This window comes from Hyperolius riggenbachi, chromosome 7, assembly GCF_040937935.1.
Source record: "Hyperolius riggenbachi isolate aHypRig1 chromosome 7, aHypRig1.pri, whole genome shotgun sequence".
Lineage (NCBI taxonomy): Eukaryota > Metazoa > Chordata > Amphibia > Anura > Hyperoliidae > Hyperolius > Hyperolius riggenbachi.
Window position 1 is genome coordinate 148,309,271 of NC_090652.1, and position 20,374 is coordinate 148,329,644.

The window sequence follows — 20,374 nt, forward strand, 5'->3', positions numbered from 1 at the left end:
CCTGATCACCTCCCCAGTGCATTGCTTGCATCTATTCCCCCTCTAATTACACCCTGAGACAACCATAATTCCGCTCCTGTCACCACCTGTCACCCCCTAGCACACCTACCCATCAGATCAGGCCCTAATTTGCCCCGTGTGAGCTCCTGATCACTCGGCCAAACCCTCAGATCCCCCTCAGACCCCTCCCGATCACCTCCCCAGTGCATTGATTGCATCTTTTCTCCCCTCTAATCACCCCCTGAGACACCCATCAATCACCTCCTGTCACCACCTGTCACCCCCTAGCACTCTTATCCATCATATCAGGCCCTAATCTACCCCCTGCGGGCTTCTGATCACCCGGCAAAACCCTCGCCCGCCCCACCGCAGTGACAGATTTTTTTTTTCTGATCACTGCAGGTCTCTACGACTTAATTGTGACTGAGACCAACCGTAATGCCAAACAATATGCAACCGCCAATCCAAGAAGCTACCATGCCCAGCCTTTTCGGTGGAAACCACTCCAAGTTTCCGAATGTAACGTTTTTTTTGGGACCTTCTCCTTAACATGGGTCTAGTAAAAAAGAATGTTTTGCGGTCTTATTGGTCTACGCACCCACTACATCACATGCCCATGTTCTCTGCTGCCATGTCCAGGTCATGATTTGAGAACATCCCGTGCTTCCTTCACTTCAGTGCAAATACAACCTGTCATCTAATTGTCCACCCTGCCAATGACGGGTTCCAAAAAATCCGGCCCCTCATAGACCACCTGTCATCAAAATTTGCAGATGCTTATACCCCTGAACAGGCATTTTGAGGCATTTGGTTTCCAGACTACTCCTCGCGGTTTTGGGCCTCTAAAATGCCAGGGCAGTATAGGAACCCCAGAAGAAGACACCCCAAGGTATTCCGTTAGGTGTATGATGAGTTCGTAGAAGATTTTATTTTTTGTCACAAGTTAGTGGAAAATGACACTTTGTGAAAAAAAAACAATAAAAATCAATTTCCGTTAACTTGTGACAAAAAATAAAATCTTCTATGAACTCACCATACACCTAATGGAATACCTTGGGGTGTCTTCTTTCTAAAATGGGGTCACTTGTGGGGTACCTATACTGCCCTGGCATTTTAGGGGCCCTAAACCGTGAGGAGTAGTCTAGAAACCAAATGCCTCAAAATGACCTGTGAAATCCTAAAGGTACTCATAGGACGTTGGGCCCCTTAGCGCACCTAGGCTGCAAAAAAGTTTCACACATGTGGTATCGCCATACTCAGGAGAAGTAGTATAATGTGTTTTGGGGTATATTTTTACACATACCCATGCTGGGTGGGAAAAATATCTCTGTAAATGGACAATTGTGTGTAAAAAAAAATCTCATTTACAGAGATATTTCTCTCACCCAGCATGGGTATGTGTAAAAATACATCACAAAACACATTATACTATTTCTTCTGAGTACGGCGATGTGTGACACTTTTTTGCAGCCAAGGTGCGCTAAGGGGCCTAAAGTCCTATGAGCACCTTTAGGCTTTACAGGGGTGCTTACAATTTAGCACCCCCCAAAATGCCAGGACAGTAAACACAACCCACAAATGACCCTATTTTGGAAAGTAGACACCCCAAAGTATTCAGAGAGGGGCATGGTGAGTCCGTGGCAGATTTCATTTTTTTTTGTTGTCACAAGTTAGCAGAAATGGAAACTTTTTTTTGTCACAAAATGTCATTTTCCGCTAACTTGTGACAAAAAATAAAATCTTCTATGAACTCACCATGCCTCTTAGTGAATACTTTGGGATGTCTTCTTTCCAAAATGGGGTCATTTGGGGGGTATTTATACTATCCTGGAATTTTAGCACCTCATGAAACCTGACAGGTGCTCAGAAAAGTCGGAGATGCTTCAAAATGGGAAAATTCACTTTTAGCACCATAGTTTGTAAACGCTATAACTTTTACCCAAACCAATTAATATACAGTTATTGTATTTTTATTTATCAAAGACATGTAGCACAATAAATTTGGACAAAAATGTATATAGACATTTTACTTTATTTGAAAAATGTCAGCACAAAGTTAAAAAAATCATTTTTTTGCCAAAATTCATGTCTTTTTTGATCAATATAATAAAAACTAAAAATCACAGCAGCAATCAAATAGCACCAAAAGAAAGCTGTATTAGTGACAAGAAAAGGAGGTAAAATTCATTTAGATGGTAGGTTTTAAGACTGCAGTCCTCAAGTGGTTAAGGTGTTATCAGTAGCAAGCCACATTATTTTGAGCAATACTGTACTCAGTACTGCCTGTAGCTGTATAATTATGAGAGGACACGTGATAGATTAAACTTTCAAAGCCAGCCTACACCCGCTGGCTTTGGTGAGCTTCATATATGTTGACCTATGTGTTTTAAATGCTGCCAAAAATTACATTCTTTTAGTGTTACTGGGATCACAAAGGCAATCCCATTGTTAAAAAATCAGCTGGACCATTTGCTAATGTCTGATAATTTTCCATTGCAGCTGTTCTGGGACTAATGCTACTTGAATTCACTCTCACAAAGGTATTGATCCCCATATGTGCATTATATAGTTCAAACACAATTATTGAAGCACAGGAAGAATATATTCTGCATGCAACACATTTATCAGAATAGTCAGCCTGGAACAGATTGTAGTGAATACCACTAGTCCACCAGGTCTCATGGTTTTCTAACATGAGGTACATGCTTTTTAGAGGGTACTTACAAGTATTCTAGGTTTAAAGGATACCAGAGCTGATATAAATGTGATAAATGGGGGGAACTGGCAGTAAGGTGAAGCAGTCCTCATGCCCACCGCTTCCTCCGTTCTCCTCTGCCCTCCTGCAATCTCACCTAAATGCTCCCCTTAGCCTCTTCCAGGTTGGCCGGGTCGGGCAGTAGTGTGCAGGGGCTGACCCGGTGGGGCACGTCCTTGATTGTGACGTCATGCGCAGAACACTCCCGGGCTTGGGTGTATGATCAAGGGTGCACGCTTCCAAGTCAGCCTCTACATACTACTGCCTGACCCAGCCAACCCGGAAGAGCCGAGAGGGGTGGAGAGGAATGGGGGGAGCAGTGGGCATGAGGACTGCTTCCCCCCTGTTTTTAGAATCAGAATCGGAATCATTTATTTCGCCAAGCATGAGCAATCATGCCCGGAATTATTCTTGGCACATACATATAGCTCAGGAAGAAGACAGAGAAGAGTGCATAGCAGCAGAGATAGATTACATTACATTTGCATACAATTTATGTCAGAAAATTACATACATCACAGTTCATTTAGTGGTCTAGGGCTGACCAGTGGTTAGCCTTGTTGGCCTTGTGAGGTTGTTGCTTCAGTTGACCGATCGAAGTGGCGCAACCCGCCCCCCCCCCCCCCCCCCCCGCTTGTTTGGGCTTGCACAGATGGAAGTATGTGGAGTGAGTTCAAGTGGCTGACAGCCGATGAGAAGAAGGAGTTCCTATGTCTCGCAGTCTTTGTGGGGATGAACAGAAGTGTTCGGCCCAGAGAGAGCAAACTGAAGTAACGGTGGCCTGGGTGCGAGGGATCATTGGCAATCCTCAATGCCCTGGATTTCAGTCTCTTGTTGTGCAGTAGTGCAAGTGAGTGGAGGGGGCACCTGATGACCCTCTCCGCCGACCTGATGACCCTCTGTAGTTTGAGCTTGTCACTGGCAGTGGCGCCAGCATACCAGACCAGGATGGAAGAGCAGAGGATTGACTCAATGGTGGCGGAGTAGAAGCTGGTCAGAATCTCTTGGGTCATGCCGACCTTCCTCAGCTGCCATAGGAAATAAAGTCTCTGCTGTGCTTTCCGTTGGATGACAGTGATATTGGACTTCCAGCTGAGATCGTTGGAGATAGTAGTGCCCAGAAGGTGGGCGCAGGGCACTTTGGCCACCTCGGTGCCGTCAATATAGATTGGAGGTGGGGAGGGAGCAGACCTCCTGAAGTCAATGATTAGCTAGACAGTCATTGCTGTGTTCAGCACCAGCCTGTTCTCCTTGCACCAGTTGCAAATTCTCTCCACCTGCTGACAGTACTCCTGGATGTTATCCTTAGTGACAAGGCCAACAATGGTAGTGTCATCTGCAACTGTGCCTAGTGTGGACCCAGTCTAATACAATAGAAGATAAAAAACAAGACATTCATGTGCACCTGCATAACTTAATTTATCATCTATAATAATCTCTAAGTGTCTCTGCGTCCCATGTCCGTGTGTGTGTCCCTTTTGTGCTCTGCGCATGTGCAGGGACGCAGAGACACTGAGGGGGAGTGACGCACGGCAAGGGATAACAGGCCAAGGGGCGGGAGGGCGTGCGCAAATGCGGCGGGCGTGGGCGCATGCGCAGTGACAGACCTAGCCCATTTTTAAACGGGCTAAGGTCACTAGTTAACAAATAACAGTTAACTAGGGATGGTCAATGAGATGCAAATAATTCTGAGGTAATGCATAATTGTTTATAGGACAGAGTTACGCAGCTTGAAAATGGATGATTTGAATTAAGTCGCTGCAAGGTTTGATTGGTCCATTTCCAGGATGCATAATTCTGCATCAACTTAGAATTATTTGCATCTCATTGACCAGCCCTACAGCTAACATAATTCCAACAAAATGGCTAATCTGGTAGATTGTGCTACTTCTGTAAATTAAACAGGTAAACATTTGTGAAAATATGTGTAGATTAAACATGTAAAATCAGACTAAGTGTGTGAATTAATGTATAATATTATACACATTTGAATTTCTTCCTGGAATTTAAGCTTGTTAATTGGTACAGTGCATTTTTCATGCATTTAGAGCACATTTTGTTGCTACCTTGTTTCTGTTAATTGATCTGAATTTGCTTTGTATACTGCATACTACATCCACTTACGGTATAATGTCAAACACTTAGAAGAAAACCCTTAGCTATGTAACTGTTACTGTTACTTCCTGTTAAATGGCATCCAACTTGCCAGGTCTTTGGGGGAAGCTCTTGTGCATTCTTTGTTTCACAGCAATGATGGTGTTAAGCAGTTTAACCTTGGCCAGGCATGTCCCTTTGATGTGTATGGATGTCCTACATTTCAGGGATGTGAGGGGACTAGGCTTGTAATCCCCTTTACAGATCAATGAGTCACCCAGCTGCCATCCAAAATACAGTATATGTTCACCACATGGGCAGAGGAAGTGTTTTTTTTCTCAGAGAGACTTCTGTGTGATGCTTCTGTCCTCTGAGCACTCACAACGTACTGGGGTGGCATTCACACACATAGAGGTAAGTCTGGGGACTTTTTCTTGGCTCTTAATGGGACACTGAGCATTTCATATATAGTTTTCATGGAAATGTTTATATAGAAGACACGATTTCATGGCTTTAAAATAGTGCCCATAGATGAATATGTAATCATTTAAGGCAATCCTGAGAAAGGACCACACAAACATAACTTTACTTGGTTGAAAACGGATCCCAAGTTTATAGTGGACACAATTATTAAACATATCTTTCCATTTTTATCTGTGTAGCCAGGTATGATTTTCTACACATGCTAAAAGATTCAAACCATTCTTTCATGCAACCGTACACTGCTTGATAGATGGAACAGCCTGAAATTCTCATTTCCACACCCCCAGCTAAACATTGTTTGCATTTCTGAGGGGGATATTTATCTTCTATATTCTAGGGGATATATTGGTCAATGGCATGATAGCAGTTCTAACTTGCAGTAAAATGTAATACAAATTGTGTACAGCTTAAAATTGAACCAATCAAAATGGTCAGGAAGTGCTTTTAAACATGGATGTACATATTCACATTTAGGCGAACTTCCCTAATGTCTGTTCATTGTTCACAGAGACACACCCAATCAGTATTTCCCATCAGTTCCTGAGTGCAGCCACACTGAGGTAAGCTACATTGGTAATACATCCTAAAATATTTGCACTACATTAGTATTCAGGTGGGACAGGGTTTGTTCTTCTGTGAAAATGACCTTGCCCTCACCAGGCCCTCACCAGGTCCTGAGCAAAATGCACACATAAAATAGGCACTGATACGCTCCGGTAGATATAAAACTAACTGGTAATATTCAAAATACCTTTGATAATAACGGTCATCACAAATAATTTAGATAAATATTTTAATAAAAGGAAATGTAGAGTACTTACTTAGTTTCTTATGCATCATATGTTTATAATATGTAATACAAATTGAAAATATTAAAAGTAACTCCAGAATGCATTGAAATGGGATGAAACGGAAAACTAAATTTGTGCTCCAAATGTAAACATTAAACACAGTAAAATGAATATGAAACAGTATAGGACTGGTCTAATGTAATTTGAATGCATATTTACACTTCACTGAGGCAATTTGATTACATTGCTGGTTTCAGGACAAATTATCAGATTGACTTGTAATTAAGTCATTACTGAGCGAGTATAGGAGAGAAATCCTCTGCTTCCCTGTGAATACTTTTCTGCATTATCTACAAAGCTTAGAACAGCTCAAGTCATTCTGATAATTATGGTTTCGATACAGCAAGTTTATCAATTAGGGTCTTAGTAAAGTGGAAAGTTTGAGTATTAACTCTTCCAGTAACATGGAAACCAATAATATATATTTAGCTATTCATTTTTACCTATTAGTTTTATGCTGTGTTTTAGACTACAGATGGAATTTGAGTTTCATCCAACCTTTACTAAAAGTATCATTAAAATTACAAATAATTTGCCATAATTCATTTTAAAAAGAATTTTCCTTGCCTATAGCCTGCTTTGTTAGATCGTTGGCCCCTACAATTTCAGGACACAAAATGTTGATTCTTTTTATGAAATGTAAACAAGTAAAGCAAATGTATTCATTTTGACATTATTGTTTCTTTCATACTAAGATGCAAATAATTACGTGTTGATACAGGTTTATGCAAATTTTGTATACGTATTTATGCAGTTTGAAAATGGACCAATCAAATTCCACCTGATTGTTTCATTTTAAGGCTGCATACATTGGTATACAAAATTTGCATAATTCTGTATCAACTCGCAATCGTTTGCATCTCATTGACCACCCCTACTTCATACTCCTTCCACTGTCACTATTGGAATCATGACCTTCATACTGTGCAATTGCACAGCACAGGCGCTGATTGATGCAATGTTTGCTGTGCAGCTTTGGAGTACTGGGTTTGATACTACTATCTGCCTGAGGTTTGTGTGTTCTTCTATGGATGCTTTTGTTTCTTCCCTCAACTCAAAATCATACTAGATACTAGGAGGTTAACCTGCTGGGCATTTTGATTATGCACAGCCGCATGGCTGCGCATAGTTTTTTATACCTAATTTTTTTTTAATCATGTAGCTAGCCTAGCGTACATTATACCCCCCCTCCCTGCCGTATCCCTCCCACCCCTCTGATCGCCGCCGGCGCCTATGCCCGTCAGGAAATCCCGGACTAAACGGGACTTCCTTGAGGGCTTTCCCCATCGCCATGGCGACGAATGGAATGACGTCATCGACGTCTTGACGTCATAGGGACTCCAGATCCACCCCAAAGTGCAGCCTGGCGGCGACTGGCCAGGCTGCGCACGGGGTCTGCGGGGGGGGGGGCCCTCTTTCACGTTGGGTAGCGGCGGATCGGCGGCGAGCAGCGACGATCGGGTAGGACACGCAGCAAGCACTGTGTTTAAAAAAAAAATATTAAAATCGGCCCAGCAGGGCCTGAGCGGTGGCCTCCGCTCAGGCCCTGCTGGGCCGATTTTAATATTTTCTAGCTCGTCCAGAACGCTAAGGAGGTTAATGGCCTATACACATTGAAAAAAGTGAGCGCAGCCACGGTGCAATGCGATTGGGATTTTTACTATTTTGCAAGTGCACCTTCCACCGCAATTACAGTTGAAATAAGTTGGTTTTGAAAGTGGGTTTTGCGATTTCTGACAGGAAGAAAAAAAGTGCATCGAGTATTAAATGGATCACTGGTGTAACAATAGGGCCTGCAGCCCCTGCTCCCACGGGGGGGGCCCCTGGGGCCCACTCGGGGCCATTTTGTGGGGGCTGGAGGGGTGGCAGCATGAGGGGAAAGCCGTGGCCACAGTCAGCGAAGAGAGGGGAAGTCCCCCTCCCTCTTCCTCACCTCGGGGCTCTCCCCTCTGCACTCTCCTCCAGCTTAAATCTGTGTCCGTGGGCAGCGGCGGGCAGCAAACAGATACATACCTTCCGTGCGCTCCATCAGCCTGCGTTCCTCTCGCTAGCCTCTGACGCGACTTCCGGTATAACAGGAAGTCGCGTGAGAGGCTAGCGAGAGGAATGCAGGCTGGAGCGCATGGAAGGTATGTATCTGTTTGCTGCCCGCCGCTGCCCATAGACACACATTATGTTATGTTACACTTAGCAGTGGTGCAAAATTCATAGAAATATTCTCGATCATTCTCCAATTCATAAATCAAAGCTTCAATTTCCCGTTTTTCAAACGGAGGATCTGATTAATTCTTGTCAGGAACTAAACAATTATTCTGGGCATAATTTACAGTTGGACCAGTCTGCAGGAAGCTAGCTGGAGTGGACTTGGCTTGGTTTACTCCTGACAGAGAATCAACTTGACTAACCGGATCATTACTAGGAACCTGATGCATGGTTGCTAAAGGCAATAACAAAACAGATTGAGCATTTTTTTTACAGAAGGTAATTGCTTAGGGACTCTCAGCATCACAGGATCAAAAATGAAATGTCTTAAATTAGTGCGACTACACAAATGACTGGTTGCTATGGGCAATGACACTGCAGGTTGAGAAAGCTGATTTTAGAAATCGCCCTAAAAGCGCTTGTACAATTATTCGCTATGAGAGTGTTCACATATTAGCAGTTCAATTATGATCTGCTTCCAAAGGAGCTGCCTGTACCATTTTCTGAGCGCTTAGGCTTAATCAAAAGTATAGGGAAATCGGTAAGCGCTTGAAAAAGCGCTTTGTATAGCGATTTCCCGAGTGCTTTTAAGAATAAATACATTGTATTTATTCTTTAAGTGGACAAATTGTTAACTTCCTGACTAACGTCAGGAAGTGAAAATCTCAGTCACTCATCAAATGCGCTTAAAGTGCTTACACAAAGTTGCCCAATGCTCAGAAAATGCCAGGAATCGCTTGAAAAAATTGCGCACAAAAAAGCTAAGCGCTTGCAATCCCACTTGTGATTTATAAGGTGAACATACCTGTACACACTGGCACTGCATGCCCCTCAATTAAATAATTGAAGCACACGCATTTTACCAATTACAAGGGCACCAATATTAACATAGTAATCACAGTGCCCTTTTCGCCCAATTACAGTGGCGTAGTGGTTAGCGCTCTTGCCTTGTAGCACTGGGTCCTCAGTTCGAATTTCAGCCAGGTCAACATCTGCATGGAGTTTGTATGTTCTCCCACTGTCTGCGTGGGTTTCCCATGGGCACTCCGTTTTACTCCCACATCCCAAAAACATACAGATAAGTTAGTTGGCTTCCCCCTAAATTGGCCCTAGACTATGATACATGCACTACACAATACATACATAGACACAAGACTTTGGTAGGGACTAGATTGTGAGCCCTTCTGAGGGACAGTAATTGGCAGTACCCAAAAACTGACCTGAGACATTGGATTGTGAACATGAATTGTTTAGTGTCAATGGCCAATGTAAAGCAAAACCATGACAGTAAACATTACAGTCATATTCAGCAAAAAATGTACAACTGAAAAAGTATCTTTTAAATTAGTCTCCTGGGCCCCTTTTAAACTTACGGCGTTACATTGTGTTGCGTCGCTTCCTCCTGTTGCATCTCATCGCAATTGCCATTAAAGTCAATGGAACATGACACATTACTGCAATATGACGCGATAGAAGTGCCCCAGCCAACATACAGTAGAAGCTGCAGTGCGTTATCAGGCACTACGCAAGGCACCAGAAGCAAGGAAAGTTGATAGTAACAGGCACATGTAGAATTTTTGGCACATTTGGGGTGCAATGCGCATGTGCAGATGACTTCCTGTCTAGCATTTTAAACATGACTGAAGGGTACTTTTTGAAAGCATGTTGCCTCCATTTTCCCTGTCAATGCAGTGTGCCGCATATACTAAAGTTTGTGTAATGGTGCGGTGTGATAGCATCCCACCAAGTGTAAAAGAACCCTCATTTGTGTTTCTGAGAAAGTGGACAAGTGGCAGAGGATCGGTTAAAACTTTGCCCTTAGTTTGGCCGTTTAATGCAATGGCCGAAAGACGGATGCTGTGTTATGTATAGAATCTGTTCAGACATGTCTGTTGTGTCTGTAGTGACGGGATGCAATGTCCCATCCTGCATGACTTGTCCATACACAAATAGCATGCTATGATATGGCATGTCCATCACAATAGACACCAACTGACTATATGAACATGATGAACGCCACAGTGGATTTTACGTCAGAGCTTAGAGCTGTTGTGTAAACTTTCTGTCACACCATAGAGCAACAGGTGAGCCGATTATCGCGTAAAGCAGAAGGAAGGTTTCAGGGCATACAGTAGAGACAGATGTCATTTGTTTTTGTTTGGGTTTTTTAAATTAAAGTTATCTTGATCAAGCATATGATACACTTGATATAACTGGAACGCTGGTCTAAGGTGTTCTGATTCTGTTCCGATGAAATAAAAAATTAAAGGGGCAATCTACTAGAGGTTTTGCAGATAAGCAAGTGTAAGTTTACGGCTACGGATTTAAAAAACATGCTATTTCGGCAATGCTTGCTATACAACACACAGTACCTCGCCGCCATTGATAACACAGGCGTAACATGCATGGTGTCCAGTAGCGCAACGATTGGCTCAAGTTATTATAACAGATCGTGACGTACTGGAAATCGACAAGCAGATGTTAATGCGCTTATTGTGGGACCATAAAAGTACCACACAGGCAACAAGCACAGTGTGAACTCACCCTTTACCTGTGTTTAAACCTAACAACCAAACAGGGTAAGGGAGTCGAAGGTGTTTTAAACAAAATATTCGTTTTTTTAATTCTCTAATCCTGTGGGCCAGTTCACAATGCTCAGTTGCGTTGCAGAATAATTCTGAATTTCATCTCACTGCCCATACATTTCTATGGGGCTATTCACAGTTCTGCATTGTAACGGAATGGCGTTATTCTAACTTGCTGCATGCAGATTTTGTATTAAAGTCTATGCCCAGTCTCCATTGCAATTTACACTGATAATAATGCGTACATTTGTGTTAAGCATGTATATAGTAAGGGTTCATTCACACTACAAAACACACAATTTCGTGCATGCATTCCCGATTCATGGCATGCAAATCGAGGCGCGTTTAAACTTTGGACATCATAGCTGCAACAAAATAGAACCTGATGGGAAAACGCATGCATTGAGTAATACAACTCATGGCTGTACTGTGAACGATAAAATTAAAGTCTGTGGACATTCATGTTACCATTCATGTTACCATTCATGATCGCACACTATTTGCAGCGCGGCACATAGTGTGAATGAGCCCTCAACCAAATAACAAAAGTAATCGGTACTAATTATACACTTAAGATGTTCTTTTTCTTTTTAGGTCAGATTAGGAACCTAGCTGATCTCTGTGGCTCTAATAACTGGGGCTTCATATCAACTATAGGATATTTTTATTAGCTTTTAAATTGTGTTATAAATGACAATATAGTATACATGATATGTACCATTTTTATTGTACTAAAATGTTTGTTATATCTTTGACCCAATCTTATGAGTAGTGCTATTTTTATGGGGCAAGCTCTTTCCTCCCTACACTGTGCTCTTACATTATTGCCTTGGTACACTTAGATCTTCATTATTATATTAGGCAGGTGCGGATCATTGGTCTGTGTATAGTAGATTTGTAGCCTTCTGAAAATGATCTTCTATGTTACACTGAATTAATGTGTTTTAATATATTTATAGTACAATTTGAAACATTTTAGGGTATACTGGAATATGTTGATACTGCTGCCACATGGAATATACTGTGACATGGTTCAGCATAATTGAGAGAACCAGAGACAAGAACATAAGAGATTTATACATACCTTGGGCTCCTTCCAGCCCCATAAGCCTGGATCGCTCCCATGCTGCCTTTCTCCGCTGCCTCTGTCCACCGGTACCGGGTCCCGTCATTTCGGCCAGTCGACGCAAGCGCAGTGTGCTCCCTCCGTACTGTGCAGGCGCATGCGTACAGAGCCGGAGGGAGCCCCTGTGCATGCAGAAGACTGGCCGCGTCCACCGGAAGTGACGGGACCCAGGATCGGTGATAGAGGCAGCGGAGGATGGCGGCGTGGGAGAGATCCAGGCTTATTGGGCTGGAGGAAGCCCCAGGTATGTATAACATCATTTTTCATTTTTTAGGCAGTCTTCGTCTCTGGTTCCCTTTAAAGCAGAGCCAGATGATACACAAGGAAACATAGGTAGGTGCCTAGGGCCTGCTGAATTTCCAGGTGCCCACTTGCCAGCTCCTCTGATCTGCCTGCCTTTCTCATCTCTTTACCAAAAAGCTCAGGTGGCAGGCAGTGGAAACCTAAGCTGTTACCTTGCCTAAGGTCCCAATCCACCTTAAAGGGGCACTACAGCGAAAAAACTGTACAATTTAAAATATCTGCAAACATATACAAATATGAAGTACATTTTTTTCCAGAGTAAAATGAGCCATAAATTACTTTTCTCCTATAATGCTGTCACGTACAGTAGGCAGTAGAAATCTGACAGAAGTGACAGGTTTTGGACTAGTCCAGATCTTCATAGAGGATTCTCAGCGAGGCTTTTATTCTTTATAAAGTTAGTCCCTAAAAAGGATTTAAACAATGATGCTGGCCAGCTTTCCTGCTTCCTACACAGGTTTTTAGCAGTTGGACAGAGCAACTGCCATTCACTAAGTGCTTTTGAAAATAAATATATCCCTGAGAATCCCCTATAAAGAAATGGACTAGTCCAAAACCTGTCACTTCTGTCAGATTTCTACTACCTACTGGAAGTGACAGCAACATGGGAGAAAAGTAATTTATGGCTCATTTTACTCTGGAAAAATGTACTTCATTTGTATATGTTTTGCACATATTTTAAATTGTACAGTTTTTCGCTGTAGTGCCCTTTTAATTAATCCCTAAGGTTTACTATTGGTCCCAAGGCAAGGCAACAGGCAAAAATGTAATGCTTTTGTGCATTCACACCTTGGCCTGAAATATACTCCATTTTACTTCTTTATTGTGATGATAGGGCATCTACTTCTTTATTGATGCAGGGACAGTGGATTGCTGCTAAGTAGCAAAACCACACACCTTTTAGTATTTTGTGGTTACAAATGTTTTAGCACATGTTAGGTCATCTCATGCTGCTGGAACAGAGGAGGACAAGTGAGATACACAACCAAGTCATGTTCAAAAACTGCACTTTACTGTGTTTTCCCTAGAGCTGTCCCCAAGTCCCACAAATATTGCATGTTCTGTTGATTTTCACACCTTTAATAATGTCACACTCCTGACATAAGAGTGGCCTCACTGTGTGTATGTGAATATCTTAAAAAAAAGCATACTATTGTGGAATTTTGTGGATAAATTTGGGCACACTGCTATATATAATTATAACAAAACTGTTTTGATACGGTAGTTGTACAGGTTAACCAGCATAATAGATAAATGATGGAGTAGTTTGCAGATACTTGTCATTTCTCAATGCTTGTTGATTTAAAGATAACCAGAGCTAATGGAAGGAAAAGCTGTTATACATACCTGGGGCTTCCTCCAGCCCCATACGCATGGATCGCTCCCACGCCGCCATCCACCGCTGCCCGCATCTAGGGGAACCGGGACCCCGCTCTGCCGCCAGTCGGAGCCAGTCTAGCGTAGCAGAGGTGTCCTCTTTGCGTATCTCTGCAGCAGTGTATGGAGATATACGTAGAGGGCGCACTTCTCCTGCGTAACGCGGCTCAGATGACGTCACTGATGGGAGCCGGTTCTCCTAGATGCGGGCAGTGGTGGATGGCGGCGTGGGATCGATCAGCGCGTATGGGTCTGGAGGAAGCCCCATGTATGTATAACAGCTTTTCCTTCCTTTAGCTCTGGTTCCCTTTAAATGATCCAATTATTCCACCTGATGCTCAGATGTCCAACACTGACTGTAAAAACTCACAAAGCATACAACTGGAATAAGACTGATTATAAAGCATAACACAATTATGTTTTACAGGGGTGCTAGGTGGTAATCCCTTAATTCCTTGAGGCAGAAGTGCACTAAAAGCTACGGAAGAGTCAGCTATGAAGCTTATAGAGTCTTTTATGGTTTTACTGTTCCTCAACCAAGTGAAGTCTCAGGGCAAGCGTGCCAATAGACTACTGAAGATTCCACCTCAAGACAGAGAAGCCTCTCTAGCAGTCATTGCAGAACTCCCCCTGCCCAGCCAGTCCCTTATTTCATCTAACATATCCTTACTGGAACATCCAGTCATTTCAACCAAAGGGCCAGCACTGACGCCTTCACGTGAGCACAAATCTTCTGAGGACATGAAACTCTACCTTCTAAAAAACACACAGGTGACCTGTAACGATGGCACAACAGCAGGGTAAGACTGTGTGGAGAACGATAACGAGGACAGCACAGCTACTACTAGATTCTTACCGCTGTCTTTCTGCTACCTATAGGTACTACATTCGGGAAGCCAAAGGAAACAAACGATGGATAATATTTCTGGAAGGTAAATGCTGAAAAGGAAGATTCTATGTTGAGTCCTTACTTAAAGAAAACCTGAAGCAAACTTAGATAACAAACACCACATTTTGTGAAAGTCCTAGAATAATATGACTTTTTTTTATCAGCAGTGCTACTCCTTTCATCCATAACTTTATTTCTTTTTTTTTTTTTCAAAACATTTTTATTGGTGCACTCAAAGAAAAGAGATTAACACACAATTACATTTTTTTCTCAAGCAGTAAGTTGTTATAACATCGTTATATTGTTTGGAGAGTTATAAAACATAAGGGCAGAGAATAAGGTAGATGGTTTTAGTTCAAGACTTTGTGAATTGTCGGGCACTTCATTGTTAGTCCTTATCCAAATAATAGTCCCAAGTTATTAATGCCTCTCCTGTTTATCTTATCGAATAATCACATATCAGTTACATTATCACATAACATTATCATCTCTAAGCTTCCATAAAACTTAACAGAACCAGAATAACCCCCTCCCCTCTCCCAACACTCCACACCTCCCCTTTCTCACTAGCTCAAGTATATCCGTCCCGCCAGTAATATCTGGCCAACTCATATCTCCAAAATTCCCAGGTTTCCCCCTACTTTATTTAGGAGATACCATGTTGTGTTCTCGAATGGTTTCATAAGATGATAAATTTGAGGGGTATTATAAAAGGTTTCAACATATTTCCTCCAGATTTTGAAAAACGTTTGAATCCTTGTTTTATTATTTTTTTCCAGATTCAACTTTTCCATTTGGAGAAGATAGTCCACTAGCTCCCTTATCAATGTCATCGAAGGGGGCTCGGGCATTATCCAATGTTTTAATATTGCTTTTTGGGTTGCTAATAGATACATATGTTCAAACTTGGTAATTGGTGGAGAATTCTTCTCACTCTGCAGATCTTTAGCGTGAAATAAGCAAAAAAGTGGGTCACTCTTCCTCTTATACCCCGTTACTCTGTTCATATCCCGCAGAACATCTTCCCATACACTTCTAACCCCAGGGCAATCCCAGAGCATATGATTTAGATTAGGGACAGTGTCAGAACATTTCGGGCAGGATGCTGGATCTAGTTGCGGTTGTATTGTACTTTCTCCGGTTTTCATATGGTCATGTTTAAAAGGGCCTTGAATTGGAATATAGGCTCTATGGATAATTTTCAAAAACATTTCTCTCCAGTCTTCACTCATCATTACTTTCCTCACGGCTAGCCAACTACTTTGTGTGGTCTCTATAAACTGCTCTTTTGAAATCGACAGAAAATCTGCCCACTTATCTAAATATTTATTGTATCGATTAGGACTTATTACAGATTCTCTTAGAACCGAGTAGAGCCAAGAAAGTGATCGTTGTTCTTGTGGGTTTTTTAAGATGTCATCAAATATTTTATGGGTTCCCAATTTCCCTTTTCTTCCCAATGTTGAAGTTATAAAACTAGATACTTGATTATAGAAGAATACATGTTTCTTTAATGTAGGATATTTTATTTGCATATCATTAAGTGTCATCAGAGAAGAATCTGGGGCCAATATTCCCTGTAATTGATCTAACCCAGCCTCAGCCCATTGCATATAGGCAGAATGCAATAAACCTGGTGGGAATCCTGGATTATGTAGAAATGGCATTTTAGGTGTGAGATGGCCATGCAGTCTAAGTTTTTTCCTCACCTCTCTCCAACATATTACTGTGTCCCTAATGATTACATTTTGTCTGATATGCTGCGGTAATGATCCCAGCTTTGTGTGAAAAACTCCTTGGAAGGAGAATGGAGCTATCAGGATTTTGTCAAGGTCAGTTAAGGTTACATAGGATGTATCCCCCAGCCAATCTCTAATATGTCTGAAAATTGCTGCCAAGTTATAAAGACGAATATCTGGTAAGTTAAGGCCTATATGGTGGATTGGGGCTTTCAATTTGCAGAGGGCGATTCGCGGCTTTTTTGAGGCCCATATAAATTTAGAGAATGCACTTTCTAGTCGTTGGACGTCTTTATGTTTAATAAGCATGGGTAAGGTTTGCATAGGGTATAATAATCTAGCGAAACTCATCATTTTTATTAGATGGACCCTTCCCATTAATGATATTGGCAGTGATTCCCAATTTTGTAGTTCCTTTAATATTTTAGTGATGAGTGGAGAGAAATTTAGACCATATAGTTGAGTTATATCTCTTGGTATTTTGATGCCCAGATAGGTTATATAACATGTGGCTAACTTTACCTGACATATAGTGCGTGCCGGGGCAGAGTTTCTAGCACCTAAGTATAATAATTCACTCTTGTGATAATTAATGGCTAGTCCCGACACAGAGCCAAACATATTGATATAGTCAATAACCTTTGGTAAATCCCTTTCAGGGTTCGCCATGTACAGCATAATATCATCTGCAAAGAGAGATGTATAAAGGACCCTGGGTCCCACCCGAATTCCCTCAAAAATCTTCGAAAGGGAAAGGGCACGAGACAGGGGCTCCAAAGCTAAATTAAATAATAGTGGGGATAAGGGACATCCCTGTCTCGTGCCCCTCCCCAGGGAGAAGGCGGGGCCCAGGGCCCCTGGAATAGACACCCTAGCAGTTGGATTAGCATACATTAAGTCCACATATGTGAGGAAGTTTCCTTCAAATCCAAACGATTTCAAAACTGCAAATAGCCAAGACCACTCTATGCTATCGAAGGCCTTCTCGGCATCAAGTGCCAAGAAGGCCTCCGACCCCCTCCAATTCCCATGTGTTCTACCATACTCCAAAATCGCCAGAGTCTTACGGATATTTATGACAGCGCTTCTCCCTCTGACAAAGCCCACCTGGTTATTTAGGACAAGATCAGGAAGAACTTCTGCCAATCTGTCGGCCATAATCTTTGACATTATTTTGAAGTCATTGTTCAATAAGGAAATTGGCCTATAGGAAGAGGGTTCTAAGGGATCCTTTCCAGGTTTGGCAATCAGATTAATTTTAGCATCATTGGCTGTGGGGAGAAATTGATTCTCCTTAATAATATGGTTGTATAGTGCTGCTAATGTATTAACCGCATCTTTCTTCAATAATTTGTAAAATTCTATGGAAAGGCCGTCTGGGCCTGGAGCCTTGCCCAAAGAGGAATTTTTGATTACTGTAAAGACTTCTTGTGGTGTGATAGGAGAATTTAGTAATGTCAGGTCCTGTTCCGATAATTTAGGGAGAGATATAGATTGTATATATTGACTTTGACTGACTTCTTTTGGAGTTTTTGATTGATATAAATTCTGATAGTAAGAGTGGAATACTTCCAATATCTCATTTTGGTCTTTACAAAGTTTCCCCTGAGGATTTTTAATTTGAGGTATCACTGATCTTGTCCATTTTGGTTTAGTTAAATTTGCCAACATTCTCCCCGATTTATTCCCCAATTTACAAAAATGTGCTGCTCTGTAAGATCTAAACGTTTTATCATATTTTTCTAGCCAAATATCCGCTTCCTTTTTACTTGCTACCCAGCTGTCTCGTTTAGTAGTACTGGGGTCGTTTAGGTATGAAACATATGCTTGTCTAGCCTCCTCGCATACTCTGTTGTAATTTTCCAGAGTTTTTTTCTTATGTGAGCTAGCAAATGACATAATCTGTCCTCTGAGTACCGCTTTTGCTGTTTCCCAGAATAAAGTAGGTTGCTTCCAGTGTTGTTTGTTATTAGAACAATAATCTCTCCACCATAAGACTATGTCAGCAGCGAATTGTTCGTCTGTGTAGAGAAAGGTTGGGAATCTCCATTCATTTATGGGTTGTCTGGGAAAACAGTGAATAGTGGCTGCAATAGGGGCATGATCAGAGATTACTAGCGCTTTAATGTTTACTGTTTGAAATGCCGTAATTAAGTTAGAGGAAGCGAGAATATTGTCAATACGCGAGTGGGAATTATGGACAAGTGAGAAATGTGAATAATCTTTTTCAAATGGATTGCTTTGTCTCCAAACGTCCACTAAATCTGTGGATTGAATGAAGGAGTATAATGTTGTGTCCTGCTTTCTTTGGGAGGGGATAGCCATCTGAGGCAACTGTCTATCTATGTGGGGATTTGGAACCGCATTAAAGTCACCCAAGACCAATATTTTGGTATGACTAGGGACTTTATTTATGTCATTTGCCAGCCTCTGAAAAAAAGTTGAGTTATCTGAGTTAGGAGCATATATTCCCCAGACAAGTAATAGAGAATTATTGATAGAAACCTTAAATTTTATCCATCTCCCCTCAAGATCAGTGTTGTCCACTGATACCATACCTGAGAAGCTTTTATGTACAAGTACTATAATCCCAGCTTTTCTTCCCTCGGATGGGGTCCCCAAAATTTGGCCTACCCAGAATTTTTTCATCAATGCAAAATCTTTTTGTTTTAAATGTGATTCCTGGAGGATAGCAATGTCTACCTTCATCTTATCAAGATGTCGCAAGACCTGGGTCCTTTTTTGTGGTGTTCTAAGGCCCCTCACATTCCACGTGACAATTTTCATGGTGGTTTATATAAAAAAAAGTGTGAAGGGCCCCAAACAGCACAGGATTACCGATACTTTTGATTGTGTGGGGTGAATGTCCCAGCAGCATCCATCCCACCAGTCTATATTAGACCTGACGGAACAAGTATTACAGATATAAAAATACCCATTACATGAGCAGTGAGAGGTCCTCAGACCTGGGAGGGGGGTTGGGAGAGGGGAGACCGAACAAAGAACTATATACATAGCAGCCAGGAACAAGGAGCAAATCCAATTCCTGCAAATAGCACCAAAGCTGACTAAACGCCAGTGTGCATCTGAAGGAATGAGTGCAACCCCCTTTTCCTCTTTAATCATATTAACCCATTTTCTTATCGACTTCCTTTTTTCTGAAAGGAACTTAGATTTAAACCATATAGGCATTAATATAAAGCATAACAGAAAGACATGAAATTGCAGTATGTGCAGAGAAAAATAAAGACAGGAGCTTCCCTCGCTCCCTATTTTTCATTTCTGTGAGCATCACACTCCCAGTCTCCTCCTGTTGCCAAAGCACTGGAGCAGCTCTTAACCATGTTATATCACAGACTAAGTCTTATCCTGTGCTTATATGTAGATTCACATGGATGATAAATGTTCATCTCCCCTATGGCGTTGAACGTATATGCCTCTATGTCAGAGATAGCGTAAGTTTGAAACTATAAATTTGAAAGGTGTAAAATGAAAAAACACTTTAAGTCAGGTTCAATCATCCCACGCGGACGAGTCTTGGCTAGGTGGCATGCTGGCAAGTTTGGGTGGAGAATCATGGCCTTGTCTGGGAGAAGAGTGACTACTAGCTCTCTCTGAGCGTGGGGATTGCGTAGCGCGGTTTCCCAGGGTTTGAATAAACTTCTCCGCCTCGACCGGTGAGAGGAATGTTGCAACTTTCCCATCCTCGGAGTAAATGTGCAAAGTGGCAGGATAGTTCAAAAAGAATCGCACTTTTTGTTTTACTAGGGTTTGACAAGCAGGATTAAAAGCCTTTCTGGCCTTGTTGACTTCTGCGGAATAATCTGCAAACAAAAGTAGCTTGTTTCCCTGAAGCTCCAAAGACCTTTGTGTGCGATAAGCTTTTAAAAGTAATGTTTTCTCGGAATAATCAAGGTACCTCACAATTAACGGGCGTGGTGTCTTTCTCTCTGGTCTCAATGGGCCTATG

The 20,374-nt window shown here is 41.9% G+C and overlaps 1 protein-coding gene across 3 annotated transcripts in view; it reads left to right on the forward strand.

Moving 5' to 3' along the window:
• The window catches only part of ITPRIPL2 (ITPRIP like 2), a 236,575-nt gene that overhangs the window by 64,391 nt on the left and 151,810 nt on the right, over nucleotides 1-20,374 (forward strand). The window contains exons 3-5 of one of the 3 annotated variants that reach the window (XM_068244754.1): nucleotides 5,841-5,892; nucleotides 14,204-14,576; nucleotides 14,656-14,708. In XM_068244754.1, the coding sequence (XP_068100855.1) occupies nucleotides 14,272-14,576; nucleotides 14,656-14,708 (358 nt within the window). In that variant the 5' untranslated portion in view covers nucleotides 5,841-5,892; nucleotides 14,204-14,271. Of the gene's footprint in view, nucleotides 1-5,220; nucleotides 5,264-5,840; nucleotides 5,893-14,203; nucleotides 14,577-14,655; nucleotides 14,709-20,374 lie in introns of those variants that run through there. The other 2 variants (XM_068244756.1, XM_068244755.1) reach the window with 2 other exon arrangements.